Raw genomic sequence first — 26,146 nt, forward strand, 5'->3', positions numbered from 1 at the left:
AACTGACACGAATTCGACGTAAAAATGATGCGTAGTTTTGTCAACGGATGGCACCACATGCTGTTTGCATTCGTAAAATTAATTTACTTACTTATTGTTATTCGATAACTTATCCGATATTTTAGTACTTATTCTGCTATTCGGAGTTGAGAAGAATCCACTAAAAAAGATATAACTAACATCGGTCCAGCCGTTCTCGAGTTATAAGTGTTGTAACAAACACGACTTTCTTTTATATATATAGATTAGTATTTCATATTTTATGCAAAATAATTTATTGAAATATCAAATGACGAATTGTAAATTAAAATGCCACGTGTTTTTATTATAAATTAAACTAATTAAATTTATAATTTGTATTAATTTTTGACACTTTTAATATTTTAATTAAAATCAGTAAATTCCTAACATAATATCTTCCTTTGTCCTTCCCTCTAAGTCTCGGAAATCTAATGTTTTAGATTTGTATAAATATTAACAATACTTAAAAATTTGTTTGCCAAAGAAGTTTCACTTCTGACATGTGTACTTTGTACGCACGTACATACTTTGTTACAAATCCAACCAGATTTTTTAAAATCTGTTTTCCGATTGATTACTTCGGGAATATTGTTACTAGCAGCATTATATTTTTATCTCATTTAATACCCTCCGAGGAAATAAAGAGTTTTTATTGTGTTTGCATTATTTTTATCTTGTCCAGACATAAAAATAACGAAATGCACTCAACATCAAATTGCTAATATAAGATAGTAAGTTAATTTAAATGTTAATTTTGTTATAAAATTTCAATGCATAAAAGTTAAAGGAATATTCATAATTGAACATTTTTATTTATCTATCAACGGACTATACATGTTGTATAAGTATTTATTTTAAAAAATACAGAAATTTATGTGATTTATTTTTAACATGTTTTTTTTCTCCTTCATCGACTATCAAAGAGACCAAGCATGGATTCGTTTGATTGCGACTGGTCGTTCTGACTGAATTTAATGACGTATCATATTGCATGTGAACGCATGTTAGGCTGCTACTGCATTTAGTCTTAAAAAATTGCTGGAACACAATTTTTTTGTACCATTTAACTGAGTGTTACTAAGCTAACTATACATGGACACTAAAATAACGAAAATTAAGTAGATGTATAAATACACAAGATGCATTTTAGTTAATATGGTAAATTTGTGAAATCACGGCTCCGCCTTAGAACAGCTCCAATTTTTTTTCTACATATTTTCATCACTCGGAAATGGTGTACCCGAAGCGTCGAAATTAAAAAAAAATCGAAACGATAATTCAATATCAATTTCAGGTATGTACCTAATTTCTGCTGCTATTATGCGTCACAAAACAAAGCCACCGCCTCTAACAGTGAATAATGTTACGATTGCCATAAACTTTTCATGCAAATTACTATTAATTTATTGGTTGAAGTGTGCGTGGGAATGTGTTAAGGTGTGTACGTGTGTTTAACGTGAACTCTAAAACTATTAAATTTGCTTATTTTTGCGAAAAGACGCGTTTGAAGACAAAATGGAAACAATTGAGCCTCGCGTACACCTCATTATATAGATTTATAATGCGTGTAAGTGTTTTATTTCGAGCATAGTTTGTACTAAGATATATATACACAACTCATTATGACGAATTATGTGATCGGGCAAATTTAAGTTTAATTTTATATAATAAACAATTAAGCTTAGACTAGTAAAAATAAGTTCCTATATTTAATTTATCATAATGCCGAATTTCATTGGGGTCTTAAAATGGGACAAGACGTCTATACGTCTTGGAGTTCGTCCAAAAACGTAGATTTCTATGAATGAACCTCCTACGCATTTTCTTTTAGCCAGTATAACCTGTGGTAAACTAGTTTACGTAGACAAGATACGTCATCCGTCGAATTAAATATAGTGGATATAGAAAAAGGAAAGGAAAACCAAATATATATATATTTATATATTTTTAGTTCAAATTCTTTTTTTCCTATACAGTAAACGATGTGAATTTATATGTAAGAATATTTTTGCATTTGTTAAATTGACCTATTATTTGAATGTTATGCATTTTTTTAAGCATTATTGATACATATTGACAAAATATTAAATAAATATAATTAAAAATGTGTCACAAATTTGTTGCTAATTCGAGTATTCTTTAAAAATTTCTTGCTTGTACTCTGAGAAAAGTTTTTAAGGAGAGAAAAACCTAAAAACTGTTTTATTAAGAAGTGAACAGTGTCTATGGGGTAGCATAGCAAAATGTTGTTATGTAGCTGGAAAGGTAGGCTAAGTAATGAAATTATATTAGGGAGAAACGAAGTTCGCGGGGGCAGGTAGTTGGTAATATAAATGTGTACTAAAACTTTACAATAACCAAATACCACGACAAATAAATAAGCTATTCGATAAAATAGGATGAAAGTTTCTTCGAAGTCGACAGTACTTTCATACTTTATTTACAGAGCTGGTGCTTATCAGATTTCCAGTTGCATAACGAGACATCGTTTGTCATCGTATAAAAATATATATAATTCCAACTGTACATGTGTGCACTAGTTTAAAATTGCAACATATTTGTCTAGGAATATGAGTGCAGCACAAAAGGTTGCTTTCAAAAACTGCATTAATAAGAAGTCATTTGTCTATTGAGGTAAATAATAACACACACAGGCATACGGGCAGAAGGCTCACCGGTGAATGTTGCGTGTATGAAGTTTATATTTGACAGCGTTTTGAGACACCAAGGACCTGAAACCGCTCAAACCCTGGCAAGTGCAGAATGTCTTAGGGTCTGTTTCACAATGTACGGATAAGTTCTACATAAGTTCCAAATTAGCTATTTATTACTTATTGGTAGGATAAACACTATTGTTGCGTTTCACGACTGTCAGATAGCGCTATTCGTCACATAAAGTCCATCATAAGCTATGAGTCCGATGAATGACAAATAGCACAATTTATCTTACAAATAATTTATGTGTTGCATAGCTATTTGGTACTTTATCCATACACTGTGAAACAGACCCTTAGACTCAAAAATAAATGACATGACGAAATGTAAAATCAATTAACAATAACAGAAATGTTATACTAATTCCCAGGCGCTGTAATTTTAATTTAAGTTGACGCTATATTATTTTATATTTCTGCAAAGCCATTCAATCAATACGTTGAATATTGTCCCGATGTTATTAACGACATGTGTTATGAATGATGATCGCAATGCTCTAAGTCTAACGCAACAAATCTATATTTGGCCTAATTATAATTTACACAATACAAGTTTGAATGGATTAAGGAACAAATTAGTCGTAAGTTGTGTTAAGTATTCATCGAAACCTGAACTAAATACTTGTTAAATTTACAGTAATTTCTGACATATAAAATTCTCGTGTGGCGGTGTTTGTAGTTAAACTCCTCCGAAACGGCTTGACCGATTCTCATGAAATTTTGTGTGCATATGTCTGAGAATCAGACAACATCTATTTTTCATCCCCCTAAATGTTAAGGGCATGAAATATGTATGTCCCCCTATGTATAATATGTACCCCTAATTTTTTTTTTTAATTTTTAGATAAATTTTTATGATACAGCATTAAAAAATACATACAACGCCTAATTTTCGCCCCTCTACGATCAACCCCTATTTTTTATTATAAATGATATACTCACATGGCAAAACGAAGGTTGCCCGGTCAGCTAGTATTTCTATAAATAAATGTTTGTTTAACTTAATATAACAAAACATTTTTACGTTTACCCTTTTAAGAGAGAATTGAAGAATGCATGTAAATTTAATTATTCCTAGTGATGTTCTTAATTGTATTGTTGCACCTTCAATCTACGGGCCACAATCTTTACGGTGACAACATACTTGAATGGCGCTAATAAAGCATTCGCAATGCTGAATTTATATACAAGATCTTGGTATCCTTAGGGTGTTTGGGCATTGGTTAGACTGTTCTACCTTTTAGATTTGAAGCACCATATCTATCATCTATGGTGTACATAAAAATTACATTTCGATTTGATTTTGTTAGGTCAAAATCAAACATTATTTTTTCAAAATTATTTATTTATTTATTTATACATATTTATTGAATCAAATATACAGTATTTACAGTATTCTTAACTTATATAGTAATAATAATAATTAAAGATAGATAAAGAGACAGCTAAGAAATTAAAAGGTTTGGTAGTATACCACTAATGCTGGCAGTGTTTCCTCGCTGTATTGCGATACTTCTTCGTTAAGCGAGAAAATCCTCAGCTCTCTCTCTCTCTTAAGGCTTAATTTAGTAAGGTTAATTGTTTTATAATAGTTTCCGCCCAAGGCAATTTGTCTGGCATTTTTTTTGCGACCTCTTTATCAATAATCAATATATTTCTTATATGTGACAATAAATGTGTTTGTCTTTATCTATTAAATCAACTTATGGATGAAACTATTGAACTTTGAAACTATTCAATGGATTTTCACGCGGTTTTCACAAATCGATTAAGCTTTGCCTACCTATACATTTATATATTTTTGACATCAAAATGCGCCTGGTATTAAATCACGATCTTATTTAATTAATAAAGACTCTAAATTTGATATCAATTCTCAACACTTTGGTAAGATGTAATATACCAATACCTTGGAAAAGTGAGAAAGATCCTAGTACTAAGTTGTGTCCGCGTTGCCAACTTCTTAAGAATTTCTGTTACGGTCTTTATCGTAGGAATCTAAATGATATTGGTTTTAGAAATATCTCGAGGAGCAACTAGCCTCAAATGTTGTACGTAGATGCAATCATAAATTAAAAAAAATCGTTATAAAATTTAAAAATCATTTATTCATGTAGGTAACACAATGTACACTTATGAAAGTCAAAAAAGAAATATACATGAAATGCTTCTAATTTTACATTTACTGCCATATACAATAATCTCTAAATATAAATCAAAATCAAAAAAATCAAAATACGTTTATTCAATTTAGATGCTTCGTAGAGCATGCTTATGAATGTCAGCAACGTTAATGTTATATTATAAAATTTAAAGCAAAATGTACTGATAATTGAATACCTACCAAATATTCACAAAGGCGTAAAATACATACTACTAAAATAATAAAATAACATATAAATTTTCGAATATCTCAGCTAAGAGTAGGTATCGAATTAAAGTTTATTGTTGTCTAGTGGCTCCCTAAACTTGACTTATACTGTCTAAACACTGTTATTAAGAGCAAGGAGTATTCTATAACACCATAAATCGAGCCACAACCCACGTCCCATAGTCTTGACAATGCTCCAAGTGACGTCACATCCGTTCGCATAAAAGCTACGGGGTGGCTCTTCGATATGCAATAACGTAGAACCACCGCTACGCCGTAGACGTGCTACGCGCTTTCAAAAGTTTGTGTGCGAGTGTTGTGAGGACGGTGAGTAGCTGAGAGGACCTTACTACTTTAATCAATTTAGTAGCTAAACAACCCTTAGTTTATATATATTTAAGGTTTCCTAAATTTTACAACTCAATAGATAAATTCATATTACAAAGTCAATAGTGTTATATAATAAGAAAATAATATTTATAAATTAAATAATTACATCAAAAATTTAATTCAATATCAACTTCATCACAACAACTGTACCTGGTATATAAAAATCTATTTCATTAGAAATTTCCTTTCACATAAATGTACTAACTGGCTGGGTAATTTCTTCAAAGAAATCATCTAAATCTCTCCTCTCTCTTATCACTAAAATATAAATTAAATCAGTATGTTGCTTATATTAATTAACACTTTTATTATATAGCCTTAGGGCTTAACCCGTCTCCAATCAAAAGACAACATTCAACTGTCTTTCTTTTAATTGAAAACAAAGCCTGTAGCATTGATACGACTGATTTTAACTTTATTAAATTTTGTGCGCTTTACAGAGTTTTCTTATATGTATAAAATTATGTCTTTGGAGTCCAATTTTCCTTTGACAGCAAAATAAATAGATGAAATTGAATGAATGTACAAATATGTCTTATTCTCTATATATAGAGAATAAAACATAGAAGTAATAAATAAATATTTATTAATACAGATAATTCCCAAACCAACAACTTTATAATAAGGTTAAGTAAATATAATAATATTGTAATAAAGATTATATTTAATAACTAACATGCGTTTTCCTGAAATTATAGACATAAAAAGAAAATACAGCGCTATTAAAAAATACATAATTTAAAAAAAATTATGAATAGGTCAACAATTCTTTGCTTGTATTATTTGTAATTGTTTCGAAACAGAAATTTTCTCTACTTCATATTAATAAAATTTTTACACTTAAATCAACATCACGCGACAGCTTCGAATTCCATAATAATACAAAATATTTAAATAAAAAACACTCACTCTGTTAGACACATAAATAATATAGTCATCTCAATAAAAACAAAAATAAGTATAACATATTTGAACATTTCAATATTTCCTATCCTCTCTGTGTTACTAATATGATTTTTCTGTAACATTGTTTATATATTTTAGCCATACAATCAAGTTTGGAAGTCTTCCAATTGTATTATTAATTCGTTATCTTGAGATATGGTCCAGTCATTTGGATATTAAGAGATCTGTCCAACGCGAGTATGAAAAAAGATAAAACAAGACGTACCATTTTCGGTTCTTATGTAATACAATTCATATTATAAACATTAAAACCAAATATTTATTTATAAAATGAAATAGTAAAGTCACTTTAAATCACCGATTTCATTTTCAAAAAAAAAAGTGGCGGAGAGTTTATTGCCAGTTCTTCTCTTCCGTTCTACGCCCTTGATTTGAGAACTTTCAGTAAATGTAAAATTAGAAGCATTTTATGTATATTGACGTTCATAAGTAAACATTGTGTTACCTACATGAATAAATGATTTTTGTTTGTTTGTATTTAAATGTCTTTGATTTTTAGAGCAATACCAGTGGAGCCAAAGACAATAGACTAAGAATGTTTTATTATTACATTGAACTGTCGTTAATTGTTATTTTCTTTATAGCTTTGAGTTTATTTGTCTTTTACAATGCGCATATATTAGTGCTTTGACACTATCACTTTAATCTCTGATGAAATTATAAAGCAATGATCAAACTGAAAAGGTTTCTATTAATAATTCTCTCTGGAACTTGGAATATTTGAAAATAATTTCTAAGAAAGTCGCAACTTTAATTCGTAGTCAGAAAAAACAAAAGAATTTAAATTCAGCTATAACTTTATGCTATTTGATATTTAACGACCATTACAGTGTAAAAGTTAATTTGTTTAATAACAATAAATGAATTATTTATTTACGCTACAAGCTTTAGGCCTCAGATCTGTATCTGTTTCGTGATATTTTTTTTAAATTGGGAAGTTGGTCTTTTGCACGTAATACACGTCTCAACATTTCTCGCGATGTTTATCTCACGCGAGAGTTATGGTCTGTAACAAAGAGAATTCCACACACACACACATAGTAGCTGTACAGCTGTGATTTAAACGCAAAACTACAGGTTTGAGAGACACAAGCCACTAATACTGCTCCACATACAAAAACAAATTCAAAAAAATTAATAATCACATCAAAGTCCACATAAGTATTTAAAACACATTTGAAATTTTTTGGGGGAAGAAAGAAAGTCACGATGGCTATCAAGTCATAAATCTAGACAGATACATTATAAGGATGTAAATCTAATAATCAAACAGTAATATCAATAAAGAAACATTCTTATAAATAAAACTAGCTGACCCGGAAAACGTTTGTATTGCCATGTTTATTTCTAGGAAACATTTTTTTAGTTCAATAAAAATAACTATCTACAATAATTAAAAATAGGGGTTGGTCGTAGAGGGGTGAAAATTGTGTGTATTGTTGCATGATGTACCATAAAAAAAATAAAAAAATTGTCGAAAAAATAAAAAATAAAATTTTGGCGTGGAAATCCCTTTTCACTTTGGTTTGAAAGATAGATAGTAGCCGATTCTCAGACTTTCTGAACATGCATAAAAAATTTCATAAGAATCGGCCATTCAATCAATTCAATCGGAACATTGTGGCAGAATTTTATATACATAGAGACTAGCATAAAAAAGCTTACTCAGTACCTGTTAAAACAAAAATTTGCATGTGATTAGCAATGTTCTATTAAGTGCCTCATTTTGCCTTTGAAAGTCATTGTTGACCTCTCCTAGACTCATGTTAGCCTGGTAAACAGCTTCCCTAATCACAAAATGGATGTTTACCTAATGTGACCAACATTAGATGAATATTATTGGAGCAAATTAATTATAATAATATCAGAGTTCGCCTCAACTAATATAAAATAATTAGTAGTTTTCCAGGTATATTAAAGAGAGTTTATTTTAAAGTATACCATATTTAGAGACATTACACAATATAGTATTTGCAATATTCTTAACCTTCATATTATGATGATAATCAAAATATATAAAACAAGTAAATTGAAAAGTTTGGTCCCTGTGGCTGTGTACCTTTAACGCTGGCAGCATTTCCTCGCTGCAGTGCGATACTTATTTGTTGAGAGAGGAAAGCACCAGCTCTGGGGTCACCGGTACTAGGCGCCAACTTAAATCTTTGATTGATAATAATTATATATTTGAAGACATGTTATGATATTTATTACCGGAATGAATTACAAAGTTATCAATGTTTATAATAATATTGAGTTTTAAAGCAGTGTTAGTTCAGCCGTGATTGTCAACCCTAATGTGAGTTTCAGTTTTGAATTTTACCGATCGAATTACTTTTTATACTCTTAACACCTAAAGGAAAATTTCTGAAGAATTAAATACGCTCATTAATCCGATACTCTGTAATTCTTTTTAAGTTTATAACTTGGGTAAAAAATAATGAGGTTTTTGCTGTAGGTACTTATTAATTAGTACGGTACCGGAAAATTCTAATATCTTCTTAGCTACTTTGCATTTAGATACAAAATTTTAACATATGAAAATCACAAAGGGGTTTTATGTTTTTCCCGGGTTTGAACCAGACAACCTACTCGTCTATTATACCATTTAAACGAAGCAGCAAGTTAACTGTTTTGAAATCAAATGAAAATTAAATTAAATTTATAAACATATTCTTAATTAAATCTGACAATTGAAATGGTTTCAATAAAGATATATGGCATTGTTTCGGGGTACTAAATTATGTCACACTCTGGTATAATTAAATAATTGACAATGATATATGAGATTATTAAATAACGTTTTGAATGCGTAGTTAGAAAGACTGAAAGCATTTCAAACGTCCGTAAAAACATCCCGTTTAGGACCGATAAAGGGTTTATTTTTAAGTGTGTATCGTTAACCAATAACTCGCCTTTCAAACATAAAGTGGTCACAAAGAATTCGGTGGCTCAGCGTGACTCAAGTCAATCTTATGTACATTTATAAAAGTATGAAAAACTAAAAAATGTTTACTACATGTAAATCTAAAGTCTATGTGTTACCAGCCAGGATTCGCGGTGGCACATTGTAATTGAATGGTTGAGAAATGAGAAACAAAACAAAGAATATAAGTTTAATTTTGCAATACTTGTGGAAAACAAATGAAAAAATAAAAAAAAAATATAAAAATATTTGATGATAACAATCCTTGATGCGGATTATATATCGTGCTAAACATGGTATCGTTTCATCTCGATCGATGCAGAACTTTTTGAGTACATAAACCAACTTAACATTTTTATATATACGTATAGACTTGCTAGTTTTCAAATGAAGGGCGTAATAAAAGATTTGGCAGGATAACCTGCACCAACTATTTTATTTTACATGATAAGTAAAGCGACATACCTTGCTCCATATGAAATATTACAATTTTTAAAAAAGTTTAGCCTCTATCAGCAGCCGGTATGGTGAAAAAGAGTAACCACTTACAGTAAAATAAATACACTTATGTATATTTGCAATTCTTGAAATAAAAAAATCAATCAATCAATCAAAATCATTTATTTATTTAGGTAACATAATGTACACTTACGAACGTCAAAAATAAATAAATATTAAATTCTTCTAATTTTACATTTTCAGAAATTTAGATTCCTGAGAAATACAATTGTGACATATTTAATCATAATATTTTTCTTTCTTCCAAACCAATTTTAAATGAATACGTTTTATAAATAAAAGTATTCGTTTTGCATTTTCTATTTTCACTATTTTTCCGCAACGCACTTTCACCGTAAGCATCAATTAGGAAGCATTTTTACTCGGCTTTTCAGTCTTAATAGTCTATAAGCGCTATTAAAATAATATTTTATAGTTCTGCATTGTATTACGTAAAGTTTTTAACTAACTTCAACATTTAAAAAGCATTTATAACTTTATATTGAAAATTATATCAAATCACTCTCATGAAACTATTTTAACTTAAATATTGTTTAAACTATGATTAAAACATTATATACATAGTAATACATCTTTTTTTAAAACAGTATGTATGTACGGAGCAGTCAATGGACTTTATTTCTATGTGCGCATTTAACAATCGCTCGAACGGTGAAGGAAATTGTGAGGAGACCGGCTTGCCCAAAAAGTCGACGGCGTGTGTCACAGGATGCTGATCACCTACTTGCCTATTAGATTGACAAATGATCATAAAACCGATTCAGATATCTGAGGCCCAGAACTACAAAGGTTGCGCCACTGTTTTTTTTTTGTTAGTTACGGAGTTATACCAAGTGATACCAACATAAATATACTCCAGCGACAACAGAACAAAATCCTAAGAGCAGTTGCAAAAGTATCATGGTACATAACCAACAACGAAGTTCACAAACACCTTAAAATGAGAACTATCAAAGAGGAAATCCGGAGACTGGCAGCTAAATACAAGGAGCGGTTAAGCTGTCACCCGAACGAACTTGCTCGCCAACTCACCATTAGACAGTATGTGAGTCGACTAAAACGTCACCATATTCTAGAGCTAGAAGATCGGCAGTAGCTCTAGACAGAAGATGAGTAGATGCTTCCAATAGAAAGCTACTCCACATGACAGCACCACAGAACAAATTCGCCCATAGCCTTAGTTAGGGCTGATTACAAATACCCGCAGAAAAAAAAACATTTTATAATTTATACAGAAGTATCATATAAACTCATGTCAAACTGAAGCAACGATCCGGTTAGCTTTACAGCGTGGAATTAAACCCTCCTTTCATCTTAAAGATTATACTAAGGACTGTATCATAAATAATATTAATCCTAAATGTGAATAACGTATTAAGCTTTGGGTATGCTTAAAAAATGCTTTCGTCTACTTATTATTTGGACTTCAAACAAGTGGTGAACATCATATTTAAGCCAGTTACAATAAGTATGACGTTCAATGGGTTACTTTCGTTTTATTGATTTTTAAGGCCCAATAATCACTGAGTATTCTGAGTCTACGAACCTCACAAACTATCGTTTGGACTGGGCTATAATTAACAGTTTATCAAAGACCGTATTCACCTGCATGTTCACCTGGTAGACATTCTTTTTTATCTTAATTTAAATTAAACATTTTATTGTTGAGTTATAGGGCACATATTGGTAATAACAACTATTGATAGATATTTCAAAAACGTGATATTTAAAATTGTGACTAAACTATTTATAAATTTCCTCTAATCAATGCAAATAAAATAAATATTTTGACTGGAGTTTAAATAATAACATAGATATATCCGCAAAAGCCTAGATTAAAATAATTGATGCTTCTATTGTTATATGGTGACAATGCGGTATTGTACGATCGCGGAAGCAGCCAGACATTACTGATATGACTCTGTATTTAATTAAAATATAATATACTCTATTATAAACGGCTCAAACAAAAGTCTTTCCTCTAACTTTGATTTTGTTCCCTTTGAAGAGACTCTTGAGGGCCGTGGGGTTCTAGTGCACAGGCCCTAATTAAGTTAAGTTGGTGCCTAGTAGATAGTACCGGTGACACCAGATCTAGAGCTTTTCTTGCTGAACGATTAAGTATCCGAATACAGGTAGGAAATGCTGTCAGCATTCAAGGTATATTGCCACAGGGATTAAACTTTTTAAATTTGTTTTAATTTTATTATTTTAACTATGTTGGTTAATAATATTGTAATATCGAAATATTTAATTATATATTGATCTTCTAATCTATTAGATTATTAATTAGTGTTCTTTAATTTTGAAAATGAAAAATCTGGATTGGAACAGATAGTAGAATCCAGAAATGTTAATGAAGTTATTTAAAACAATTGAAGGTACAAGTATACATACATATACATTACCTTCGTGAACTGTGTAGCGTCGTAGCAAATTGTAGCAATTCTCGTAGCAATTTACAAAATTTTTACAAAGTATTCTCGTAGCGTATCATATATTGTGCATTGCATTAATACCAACGTATAATTACATACAAGCTACATATGAGCTATGTGGGATCAAATTTATTCAGACACATATTAAAATACATGATATTAAATGGCTTAGCAAGTATTGGCATAAAAGCACTATAGAATTGGTTAGCAACAGAAGTTTAACTATGGATTTTGGGTGATGGCTAGCGATTATTATAATCATTGGACTTTAAACTTGATAGTTATTCAGGTACAGAGAAAAGTTTCTTAATTTAAAGGGGATGTCCTGACCATGTAGTTATAATACAAATCTGTACCGAACAATATACATCAAGGATTTAGTCAGTTACGAATGATAACATAAGCAAATCCTTATGTGCTTCTGTAATTATATTGGAAACACTACAATCGATGTTCCAATCTAAATGTTTTTTTTTTAAATTATCCAATTAAGTATACAAATTAATTGTCTATGTCTATGTCTGGCTAAAATAAATGCTAATAGGTGACTGTATAATCCTACAGTATGTAGGGAACAAAAAAAAGCTTCAAATTGCATCAAAATGTATCAAACATTAATTTTATAATAGCAAAATCTATAAGGAGCCGCTATCAAGTCGAAACACGTCTAAATTTTATTCTCTAACTTCTGACTTATTACTGAATCACTTAATAAATAATTAAAACATTCAATGTATTGTTCTTTTGGCGAAGGACCAAGTTACTTAAAGTTCTTGTTGAACACTTCAGGGATCTTCGTGAAAAATTATACTTTAAAACGAATTATGGGCAACAATAAGAGCAAGGAATGATTTGTTTTTGCTTTTTGAACTTTAGAATATTATTTACGAACAACAACTGTTACTGACTTTAGCCTCTTACGTAGATAAATTTGTCGAATTTTTATTTATTTTTTTGGTAGAGTGTTATAGCGAAAAATATATAGATAAATACGCTCAACTAACTATAATAATAAAATGTTTTGAAAATAAACATATCATCCTATGTTACTACTACTTTAATAATTTAATCCTATTTTACTCTTATTACTAAGTGAAATCCGTCCGGGTTGTGGAACTTATTCGCAACAAACATAAAAAATGAAAATCTTTTCTTTTTATTCAATTTAACACCTTCATAGCTTATTTGAACTTGAATTTATTAAAGTTTTTAGTTTAACCTTTTTATGTCCGATTCCCGATAAAAAACAATTCACCTCAAATGTCCATACAATTTAATAAGTTAAGCTATTTTGTGTCAGTTATTCAACAAAATTTTTGTTAAAAACTAACCAACAAAATAAACTTACAGTTTTCCTTTTTTGTTTTTAAAACTGATATTCGTGAGAATAGTGGTGAACATTTCAAATAAATTATCCTTTTTCTCTCTAAAAGACTTTCTTCGTTGCCTATTATTCCTCATTACGCACTTCTCACATTCAGGTAAAGAAGCAAGAAACTCCAATTCACAGTCTCAGCACGAGAATTTTTATGATTGTTCGTAGTTAAAAACACGGCTTAGTATTAAAGAACTTCAAATTATCAACCTTATCGTCAATCATTTCAAGCGTTATAAAAAAGCAATTGAATCATCGGAAAGCTTTATTATCTCTCCATTTAACGATACATAAAATCCGTTTATATTAATTTAATTGATTTGATGTAGAAAAGTTTATGTATGTTTGATTTTTTTTTAAATTATTTAATTCGTCCACATGGACGTTGACGCGGGCAAATCAGCTCGTCCAGGAGATAGGAATTCTATTGAGAGGAAAGGTATATATATTTTTAATAATATTTTTTTAAAACAAACTTTAAAAACTATACTATATATTAATAATACTTAAATAACCTTTATAGGTATGGGCCTCTGATTTATGTATCTATTCTATGATCATTTGTCAATCTAATAGGCGAGTAGGTGATCAGCCTCCATTTTTTTGGGTCTAAGGCAATTTCCTCACGATGTTTTACTTAACCATTTGAGTGATTGTTAAATGGGCACATATAATCGCACGCTGAAGCCTACGCCAACACTGCTATGCCAATAATAATAATAAAAGCCCGTTTATTTTTCAATCATGACAAAGAAACAATAATTTACAGCTAAGATTTTTTTACATTTTAAAATTTTATCTTGTTTAACATAAAACAAACAAACCAGTGGCACTACAACCTTTTTAGATAAATAAAATAAAATAAAATATGTTTATTATGGAACATAAGATACATGTATCACTTATTCCACGTCATTAAATTTGAATTTGTAGGCATCCCTACTCATCGGCAAAGAAGACAGAGGGTGTAGGCCGAGAGAAAAAGCCGGCGTAAAAAACTCTCGGTACTCTTTTAAAGTAGCAAATCATCAAACAACACTTATTTTAAAACAAATATCGTAAATTAATTAGAGGTAGCCTGTCTAGCACTAGTCCCAGGTCCTTCTATCAACTAGATAATCGTTGACTTTTTACACAGCTTTTCTTCAATACATTTCTTAAATTTATTGAAAGGCAGAGATAAAAGAGCAAGATCTGGGCGTCAGATTTCTGAATCTGTTTCATGATCATTTCTCAATCTAATACTTGCCGTAGGTCCGGTTCGGAGTGCTGTGCCGGACCCACATATATATATCCTCTATCTTAGCTACTTTCAGTACCGTCGATCGGAACCCCTTCACGGGTATAGGGTCCAGCTTTTTCCAACTGACTCAGGCTATGGCTTTCTTTCTCCATTGGCTTCCTGTTACCGCTTCTGTTTCTTCTATCCACCTTTTTTGAGGAGTCTCTTCTCCTTCTTCCCCTTGGTCCTTTAATATAGTTTTTATATAGTCCTTTTATATGGTCCATTTATTTAGTTATAGAGTCTTTAACCGCCTTAGCGCCTCCACTTAGCACAACTTTGCCAATACTTTGCTTTAAAAAAAAAGTGCGTGGTAATTTTTAAGTCTTGTTCATATTTATACAAATCTTAAACTTTAGATTTCCAAGACTTAGAGGGAGGGAAAAATGAAGATATGTTGGAATTTAATTAATTTAATTGTCATTAAAATATTAAAAGTGTCGAAAATTCATACAAATTATAAATTTATTTTTTATATAACAAAAACACGTAGCATTTTAATTTACAATTCCCCATTTGAGATTTCAATAAATTATTTTGGATAAAGTATGAAATACTAATATTTCATAAATTCTCTTTACGAAATTTTGATTTTAAAAATGGAATTTCTATAAGATAATTCGCCCTTCTCACTATCTCTCAATCGGTATTTTCTTTGACAAAAAACGCTTCACATCTTCGTGACGCTAATATTATTATTGCGTTTCATCCGTAAAAATTTTACCCTCATGCGCCTAAAGAAGTTTCACTTCAAAAATCACATCCGTGATTGAAACAGCTCTCAAGGTCACAACCAAACAATGACCATTAAGTAGCCATTTCGTTTTTGCCATATTATCCACCATAAACGTTACAATTTAATGACGCTTTTGTAGACAAATTCGTCACAAAATACATTTTATAACGCTACTAGCTGAGAGAGGATAAAAGCCAACATTTAAGGACCTATACCAAATATCATAGTGAAATGAAGAATTCTGATCAGAAATTTAGATTTTTATCTCAGAATACAGAATACTATATGTCAAACTGTAATTCAGCGAGCAGTATTGGCTTCAAAGTGCGACTCTCATCCTTGAGGTTACCACCTTCGGTCGGTCCCCAGCTGTGCACCAATGGACTTTCTTTCTATGTTCGCATTAAACATTTGCTCGTACGGTGAAGGAAAACGTCGTGAGAAAACCGGCTAGACCCAAAAAGTTGACGGCGTGTGTCAGGCACAGGAGGCTACTGCTTGCCTATTAGATTGACAAATGATCATGAAACAGATACAGAAATCTGAGGCCCAGATCTAAAAAGGTTGTAGCGCCACTGTTTTGTTTGTTTTATGTTTATTTTTTTAAATTAACAGTACGTATATTGTTTTAGATAAACAAGAGAACATAGGAATATAAAAATTGTACAAAATATAGTGAATTTGAAAGATATGTTAAGTATGAATATTAATTTAAACAATAATTAAAATGCAAGAACTAACAAAATATCTATTATTTATGTAAAATTAGTGGCTTTGCTGTTTTGTGAGATGTTTCGCGGAAATGGATATTGAAATCAGTCCGTTTCAATTTTATAGTTAAATAAATATTATTTGTTTATAGTACTGAATTGCTAGCATTTTTTTAAAAATAGCTTTTTGATATCGGTGAACATACTCTTAACGAATTAAGAACCTGGCCCTATTGAATATGGTTAAATATAACAGGAAATGGAATACTATGTTGCATTTCATAATTTAATAGTATAAACATTGGCGCCTTAAAGTCTGTTTCGCTAACCTTGGTGTGAGGTCAGCATTTCAATCACGTCACAAATAGTATTTATTTTACGACTGATGTTTTGTGATGTTAGCGATTTTAGTTTGAAGTCGCTTTTAGTACTATATTTCCTAGTATGGAATTTATATGATTTTAATGCTGCACGAGTTATCTAACCTAACATTAGTTCAGTTACGTATATTTTAGTTAGCTAGCAATGGAAATCAAAACCTCCAGTTTATGTTCTGTGAACGTTATCGACTAAATCATGGAGACAAAAATTTAAAAATCAATTAATCATATAGGTAACACATTGTACACTTATGACTTGTCAGTAAATAAATACATATTAATACTTCTTATTTTACATTTAGTGCCAGTTCTCAAATCAAGGGCGTAGAACGGAAGAGAAGAATTGGCAATAAACTCTCCGCCACTATTTTTAATCGCCATGGTTTTTTTTTTACACAACGCTTGTAAGAAGCTGCAACCATTACACCATGTTCCACATGACATCTTAAGTAATTAATAATAATAACAAAAATTAAAAACAAATAGTTGTCCTCTATCAGCAGGAGGCATGGAGAAAAAGGAGCACGCACTTACATTCTCGTGGGAACAACACGCAAACACATAGTCGAAATAATTAACATCACCGCATACACGAATTCAAGTACGACCAGTCACCACAAGTAGCACCCGTTCACGAGTATGACGCATGGCCAGCTATCGGCTCCCTCGCCATATTTTAGGGAGAGAGACAACCCGACGCATGGACACCGTTTGGATAAGCTTCATAGTCCTAGAGGCTGCAATTCAATTACACCCTGCACTGATGACTACCAATAGCGATCACGATTTCAATCCCACGTTTGGTACACAAGACTTACGGATATTGAGAAAATTACACCGAATTCATATTTAAAAACCGGAGAAATATCGCTATGGAAGTATTAAAACGGCGAATAAATTTTAATATATTTTACTAGGTGCCCCCGCGAACTTCGTTTCTCCTTAATGCCTAGCCTACCTTTTAAGTACATACCAACATGGAACATTTTGCTATGCTACCCCGGACTGTTCGGTTTTCCGGAATGAAAACTTTTGTCTGTGATAATTCTCTAGAGACCTCAGAGTTCAAGTCATAAGATTTTAATAAAAAAATAAAAAATAGTGGTTCATCGTAGAGGGGTGAAAATTAGGGGTTCTATTTATTTTTGTATGCCGTATCATAAAAAAAAACAAAAAACCAAAAATTTTATCTAAAAAATAAAAATTTAGGGGGGGACACCCCTTATCACTAAGGGGTTTGAAAGATATAGCCGATTCTCAGACTTATTGAACATGAATATAAAATTTCATAAGAATCGGTCGAGCCATTTCGGAGGAGTATGGGAACGAACATTGTGACGCGAGAATTTTTATTAGATGTTGTTTGGTTCACAGATTAAAAATGACAAATACTAAGCACGCAGCTGCTGTAGTGCTTCTGTGCCTCATGGCTGAAGTGGTAGCAAACCCGGTGAGGCGTTCCCCAGATCTGGAAGCAAGGAGAAGAAGCGCTGTTGATCGGAGTATGATAAGGTATATTTTGTACTATAGAAAGTTCGAGATATATAACTAAACTCTTTAACATTAAGTGAAGGTCATCTTTGTTTAGTGACAATTAAAATCATTTTAAAAAATGGAGAATTCTTACATTTTTATTTCTTCCGTGGCAATATTAATTGGTAATAATAAACGTATTATGCGAGACAATTGTGTAAAACACTTTCCATGTACAAGATTTACATTATATTATGTTTTTATAAATAATAGTTTTGCTGTAGCTTATATGTATTAAAGAAAAATATTTTGTTAAACTCCAGACTCCATATTGAACAACAACGTTAATGGCGACGTTACTGAAGCTATTAAATAAATTAGCTACTTAAAACTTGGCTGTTGTGTCCACTCTGTCTTATCCCAGGCCTATGGGGAAAAGTTGAAAAATACTTGGAAATTCGATATTTTTCTTGTAAGACATCTTGTTACATTTGATTGCCCACCAATCTTTTAACCGTAGTACCGAATAACTTTTATACTTATTGTAATCAGAAATTAATAGAAACCAATGCCAAATAACGTTCGTATGAAGAAAGAACATATCTCATAGATTTTGATACGCATCACTGCTGTATGGAACCAGCAGCCCACTGACGTATTACAATTCTTAAAAGTCCGGCAACTCACTTGCGAGCCTCCTGGCACTGCCAGTGTCCATGGGCAGCGGTATCACTTAACAACAGATGAGCAAGTTGACATTGCATAATTTTTTTTAGTAATCCTGTTCAGATTATAAATTGTTTGTGTCAGATTTAAATTAAATTATATTTTTACAGGTTTGGTCGCTCCTATCCACCTGAGCCGTCAGCAGCTGAAATCCGGGAGCAGTTCCAACGACCAACGCGCCGGGGCAATAGTTTCCTTCGTTTTGGCAGATCCCAACCCTTGACTTTCACCACTGATGACTTGATAACACTTCTGCGAACTTACGAAAACGACTACGAGAATGAACCTTCGAAACGAAGCCCGAACTTTATCCGTCTGGGCCGTGACCCTAAGTTTATTCGATTGGGAAGAAATGTGGAGGAAAAGCCGAACTACGAGCAAAGTTCTGAGCTCTATGTCAGTGGGTACCCTCAAAGGAAGAACAGAGCGCGAGACCACTTCATAAGACTGGGAAGAGACAGCGAGGAGATCAACGAAGACGACGAGAAGAGATCTATTGAAACGTGCCACGATTGTGAATCGTAAAATTGCCAATGCTGTGCCAATTTTTTTCTGTTATCGATTTGGTTAATGCAATTGAAACTTGGCTTGCCGAACAGATTTAAGAAATGTAATCTTTGAACTTTCATTGTTAGATTAGTGCCAAATTGTTTATGTCAATCAACTAGATACGGTAGAACATTCAACTTATGTTCTTATTTTAAATTTTGTACAGTTTAAGCACAAAGCGCTACTTTATTTTATTAGAAACCTTCTAAATGTCGTTTAAAACGATGCTATTGTATATAAAAATTGTTACGATTTATAACTTTTATCTAATTTGGTGAAAGTATCCGATTTCAAAGGCTGGGTATATGTTAATTCGGATAATTTCACTAAATATTTTATATTTATCTAAACTGGTAAACGTCAATTTAAGTGTATTTAAATGATTGTTGCAATGGAAATAAATGGCGAATTATACGAAATTGTATGAACTTAATTGTTTTATTTAAAAAGTCAAGAAAAAAAATTGAATGCAGCAAACAGATTCGAAGTACAAAGAAAAAGATAACAGGATGAATGGAAAGGACTGAGCTAGTTTTAATACAACAAGAGCTAATAATCTAAATAGCCATTTAAATGATGCACTTAAACATTTCTTAAGCAATAATAGGAACGGGAACCTTCTCCCTTATGTCAAAAACATTTTGGATTGTATCAGAAAATATGTTTGCAGTGTTGCAGTTGCAGAAGTGTTGCAGTATTTCCCAACCTTATTTGTACCTTAAATGATAGGTTTTAGGAAGAGCATCACCTTGATGCCTGAAAGTCTTCCAAGCTTTACAAGACACTTTCTTTTGTGACTGTGGAATCGTCTCCCGGTGAGGGTCTTCCCTGAGAGATACGACCTCCAAATTGTTTAATGAAAGTGTGTACTTCTTCCTCAAAGGCCAGCAACGCAACCACTAAAATGAGTGCCTATACGCTGCGATGACTGCCCATTTTGGGCGTTTGCCCCCATAAAAAAACTAAGAATAACTAGTAATAGGAAATTGTTAACGAAACACAGAAAGTAAGCAATTCGAATTCCAAACAATTTTCATAAATTTTTGAACCCTTAACAATCAAATTCCCATGTGGGCCCCAATTTGGTCTATTGGCATGAATAGTTTATTAATATGCTTACAGTAGCCATCAACAATCTGCAACAAGCAGTGCTATGAAGTTATTAGGCAACTTCTCATAGTATCTTATCATTTAAAAAAAATCAAACACACAATACTCTACACGCAATACTCGTTGAGCGACTTTGCTTATCTTGCCGAAGCACACATTATTTAAAGAAGTTTATAAAGTATGAGTGCAATTATTTAATCAATTACCCTCTACAATTCGTAATATTAGCGTGTTTAATCAATTCAAAAGGGCACTAAAGATACCTATTAGAACGAGCCTAATAAACTAAAATTGGGATAGCTGATGGCGACCCGTATTTCGTTCGTATATTATAAGTTTCTCATGTAGATAAAAATACATTTTTTGTAATGAGAAATAAAGTTCTTCAAACATTATAAAATGATGGTGGGCAACATAAGGAGTCTCAGACGGTCGATAAGTCAAAGATCTTTTAAGTTGGATGAACACTACACCATTTCTGCCTCCACACTAATTACATTTAGATTTGAATTTTTCACTTTGAAAGTTAAAGCCTATGAGATATTTATTCAAGTACATTCCCGAAGAAAATGCCCCATTGTACATTAAAGCTTCGTATGACAACAATTTACTTGTAACGTCGCGTCGAAAAGCGATCCCGCACAGTTTAATTGGTCATTTTGCTTTAAGATTCGTGTTACTGCAGTTATTTAGCAACCTTATGCTTTGATCACAGTTTAAAAAGAACAGTTGGACATTTTTAACTTTTTGAGGTTATACTAATATTAATTCAGTTACGTCATCCGGTTTGTCTGGTCTATTAATAATATAACCGCTAACCTTCTTAAATTTGACAGTTACCTACACATTTTTTTACAACAATAGAAGGTACAACGTAGAACATGGAGGAAGATGGAGTAGTCTCCTTTTAAGATCTTGCAGGTCCAGAACTTCTAATAGTTCTCCTCTACGTTGTCTTAGTTCTATTTACATACTGTGAGGCCATATAAACAATTAATTACAATGATAATTAAAAAAAAAATCTAAATATATATTATTTTGAGTTCGGTGGTGGTTGTTGGAAGTATGTTCAAATAAATGAAACTCTTTGTTTATCCCTGGGTGTCAACTGGCTTAAATTGTTTAAAACAATTTAAGCCAGTTTTAAGGGTAAAAAACGGTTTATCTCGATTTCCGGCAAAACTAAAAGTCCTATCGAAGAAAACTAAATGGCAAAGATGTAGGTCATAAAAAGTTCTACAACTTTTGTATTCACACATTTTTCACATAACAATTTAATTTATTTATTTATCTTTCATTTTGATCATATTCCCCTGCTTTTCTATTATGGGTTTCATCCTACTGTAATTTTTTTTGGTTTCAAAAATTATCGGCACTGGTCTACTACTACCCCGACGCCAACAAAAAACTAACTCAGTTTGACTTAGATCTTAAATCTAAGTCACACTTCTGTAACCTACAAAGAATGTTATTGTAGTCGACCTATTGTACATAATCGGAAAAGCGAATGTTATATTACAATTTATGAGTGTATAAAAAAACTAAAGGGCACATTTTTTTACGGTTTACAATTTATTGGCTACAAATGTAAGTTGATTACTTACATTTGGTTTGCGCTTCTAATTATTAAGTAATATATATATATATAACTTAACTCTTAGGTTGCATACCTCTAGCAGGAAAAAATATTTATTATATTATTATCAATTCTCAAAGCCCGGCTACGCACTCGCGAGCCCGAGAGTGGCGTTGGTACCGCTTAAAATCAGGTGAGCCTCCTGCCCGTTTGCCCCCTATTCTATAAAAAAAAACTAAAACTAAATAGAAACTTAAACATCATTAAGATCTTGATACACACAATTACAGTAAGTAAAAAATTGTAAAATATAACAATATTTTCATTAATGTTAGTAATGAAGTTGTAAGAGCGAGATAGCCTATTCACTGGAGCATTAAAAGAGATAAAGAAGAGCAGATAAGTGAAATCCATCTACTCTTATATTCGACATCATATTTGAAGTAATGATCATAATACGCATTTCAATACGTTACATGAATGAACTCGAAATTACCAAAGTAGGATTATATTATGTGATTTTCCATAAATCGTGACTTATGTAAGGGGATGAAGTGGAATGTTCGACGAATATCTGCCATGCACGTGATTTGTCATTAGTATTAATTACTTCTGTTGTCAGTAATTTATCTCTATCTATGAGTATTGAAACAAATAGTAATTATATTATTTAAATAATAAACGGCTCAATATAGAATCTTTCCACTTACCTGATTTTGTTCCCTTTGCAGAAGACGCAGGCGCTAATTAAAGATTTAAGTTGGCACCTGGTAGATAGTATCCGTGACCCCAGAGCTGCCCTGCGATTCTGATAAACAATAAACTACAACCTTTTCAGAATGCCAAATCATAAAATGACTGCTTCACGACTGATTTGAGAGCGACCGCCGATGCGAAAACCGCTGTGTGAGTTCGAAAAGTGAGTTACAGAATAGCAGGGCTGGTGCTTTCTTCGCTCAACGTAAGTATAGCTAAACAACAAGGAAATGCCAGCATCAACGAACCAAACGTCTAAAATTTATTTTAATTTTCTATTTGTAAATTTCTTATTACTATGTAGATTAGGAATATTGTAAAAACTGTACATTGGTTTTTTAAATTTAATTATCAATATTATGTTATTTATTTAACTAGTGTCATAGCGTGCACTCATTTTGACAGCATCAAAAGAGTGTTTCAGTTAAAAGTTTGTACGTTAAAATTTTAAAGTTTGTAAATATATTTAGAAGAACGCGTCAGTAATATCAATTTAATTATTAATCTATTAATTTATGAAACATTTTATATACATATACAGCTTTTATAAAAATATAGCCAAAACGAAATACACCATACGAAAACCATTTTGTATTCACAACGTCAATGTACCTACTAATTACATGTAACGAATTAGGGTTCTTCAAGAAAAGAGCATACCAATTCTTAAAAGGCCGGCAACGCACTCGCGAGCCGTCTGGCATTGAGAGTGACCATGGACGGCGATATCACTTACCGTCAGGTGAGCCTCCTGCCCGTTTGCCCCCTGTGTGTGGGGGTGTGTAAGTGTGTGTCCAGTTTTAGGTGTTCTTAAACATATTATTGGCTTATTTGTTTCGAAAATACGCGTTTGGAGATTATATGGAATAATTCTCACGTACTCCTTATTAAATTTAAGTTAATTTAATTTTATCTAGATTTCGTGTAGGGTACACCCCAGGTATCTAGAGTCTAGATACCCCAGGCGACCCATTATCCCACATGTCACTCCTTTCAGAACGCGTTTTAGCCAAAACTCACCGATATGCAGATTCAGCATTCTAAAACAAGCTAGGTCTGGATATCCATAGTTGCCCCCCCCCCCCCCTCACACTTTGAAATAAATTTTTCTTTAGTTTTTATATTTCAATTTTTTTATAATTTAATTTCTTCGTGTATGTTACGCTTCCCTATAAGTTTTTTTACATTAAATATTGTATTTTCCTTGTACCAATGTATCAGTTTGCCGAGGGTTGGCAAGCTGTTGCTAATAAATATATAAATTACATAAATACGTGTAAGTATATTGTATTGAGTATAGTTTGTGCTAAGATATAAATTCACAAATTAAACTACAGATTACGAAGAAAAGTAGTTTGTGGTGGCCTTAATAATGTCATCTCTATACTATAATAAAGTGACCCCAAACGATGACAAATAATCGGATCTAAGATGGATGTCCTTCGACAATAGATATCATTATTCATCATATCAATGCATTGTTGGTCTAAGATATTTATCAATAGTGTATTGATGACTTGGGTTGTCATTAGGATTCGTTCTATTAAATAAAAATAGCCTTTATTCGGGTACCATATAATCAGAATTACATTGAGTCCATGTTTAACATTACACTACCTCCGCGAAGGGAAGGCTTCCAAATTCTTCCACTTCTTTCTCATCCTCGCCATTTCCTAACCCTTCAATAATTATTATTATTATTTTCTTATGTAGCCAAGTTCACATTTCAAGGATCGTCATGCTCGGTTAAATGTCATTGCTTGTGGCGGCGTCCATGCGTCGGGTTGTCTCTCTCCCTAAAATATGGCGAGGGTGCCGATGGCTGGCCATGCGTCATGCTTGTGAACGGGTGCTGCTTGTGGTGACTGGTCGTACTTGAATTCGTGTATGCGGTGATGTTGGTTATTTCGACTATGTGTTTGCTTGTTGTTCCCACGAGAATGTGAGTGCGTGCTCCTATTTCACCATGCCTCCTGCTGATAGAGGACCAATCTTGGTTTTTAATTTATGTTATTATTATTAATTACTTAAAATGTCACATGGGACATGGTGTAATGGTTGCAGCTCCTTACAAACATTTTGTAAAACACAAAAAAATGGCAATTAAAAAGAGTGGCGGAGAGTTTATTGCCAGTTCTTCTCTCCCGTTCTACGCCCTTGATTTGAGAACTGGGAGTAAATGTAAAATTAGAACCATTAATATGTATTTCTTTACTGACAATTCATAAGTGTACATTATGTTACCTATGTGATTAAATGATTTTTTTTACTTTACTTTACTTCCCCGATATCCCTTTCATTCTATCTTCCAAGGTTTCTCCTAATTCGTTCTGTTAGTAAATTAAAAACTATTTAGAAATATCATCCTACCCTCATTATTATTGTATTCATATTACTGGTGTCCACCCCGATATTTTTTTTTGTTTTTATATTTTTATGATACAGCATACAAAAATGCATACAACCTTTAATGTTCACCCCTCTACGGTCAACCCCTATATTTTATTTTTATTCAACTAAAAAAAATGTTTCCTAGAAATAATATATGTACATGGCAACACAACGCTTGCTAGGTCAGCTAGTATCTATATTATATTAATAATGTTGTATGTTTATATGAAAAAAAAAATGTTATAATAATTCACTATATTATTCATTTCAAAATATATAATATATCTTGAGTTGTGTTTGTTACGTTAGAAAGCATTTGATGCAAACCGAGCATTGTTTGGTTGGAACAGTTTTCTCATCACTATAGCAGAAAAAGCCTACTGGAAAATGTTGCTATGACAATACTAAGTGTACTCGACGTTATATACGTGTAAAACAGGCAGTAATCCAGTGTAATCGGTTAGAACCTATTTTTTTTACAGTCAAAGAAAAAAAAATCTTTAGTATCCTAATATATATAAATTATGCCTCACGTTTTGTTATGTTATGGACTCCTAAACTACTTAACTGATTCGGTGATTTTGTCCCATTCGGTGTCAAGATTCGGTTCGGTCCAAGCGCTATAAAGCTTTTTAAGGAAATAGCAAAAAGGTTAGTCGACATCACAGGAACCCAAGAGCTGGCAGCTACCTCGGACAAAGATATTTTAGTCTCGCTATCTTTTATAAGGGGGAACGCTG

The 26,146-nt window shown here is 32.0% G+C and overlaps 1 protein-coding gene across 1 annotated transcript; it reads left to right on the top strand.

Annotated features, from left to right (window-relative positions):
• The first annotated feature begins 5,362 nt into the window (after positions 1-5,362).
• On the top strand, positions 5,363-20,001 carry LOC125056666 (FMRFamide-related peptides-like). The gene is made up of 3 exons (XM_047659917.1): positions 5,363-5,433; positions 18,200-18,337; positions 19,135-20,001. The coding sequence occupies exons 2-3, from the start codon at positions 18,207-18,209 to the stop codon at positions 19,547-19,549; spliced, it is 546 nt and encodes a 181-aa protein (XP_047515873.1). The 5' UTR covers positions 5,363-5,433; positions 18,200-18,206; the 3' UTR covers positions 19,550-20,001.
• The last annotated feature ends 6,145 nt before the right edge of the window (positions 20,002-26,146 follow it).

The sequence above is a fragment of the Pieris napi genome, chromosome 15, assembly GCF_905475465.1.
Source record: "Pieris napi chromosome 15, ilPieNapi1.2, whole genome shotgun sequence".
In the NCBI taxonomy this organism is placed as follows: domain Eukaryota; kingdom Metazoa; phylum Arthropoda; class Insecta; order Lepidoptera; family Pieridae; genus Pieris; species Pieris napi.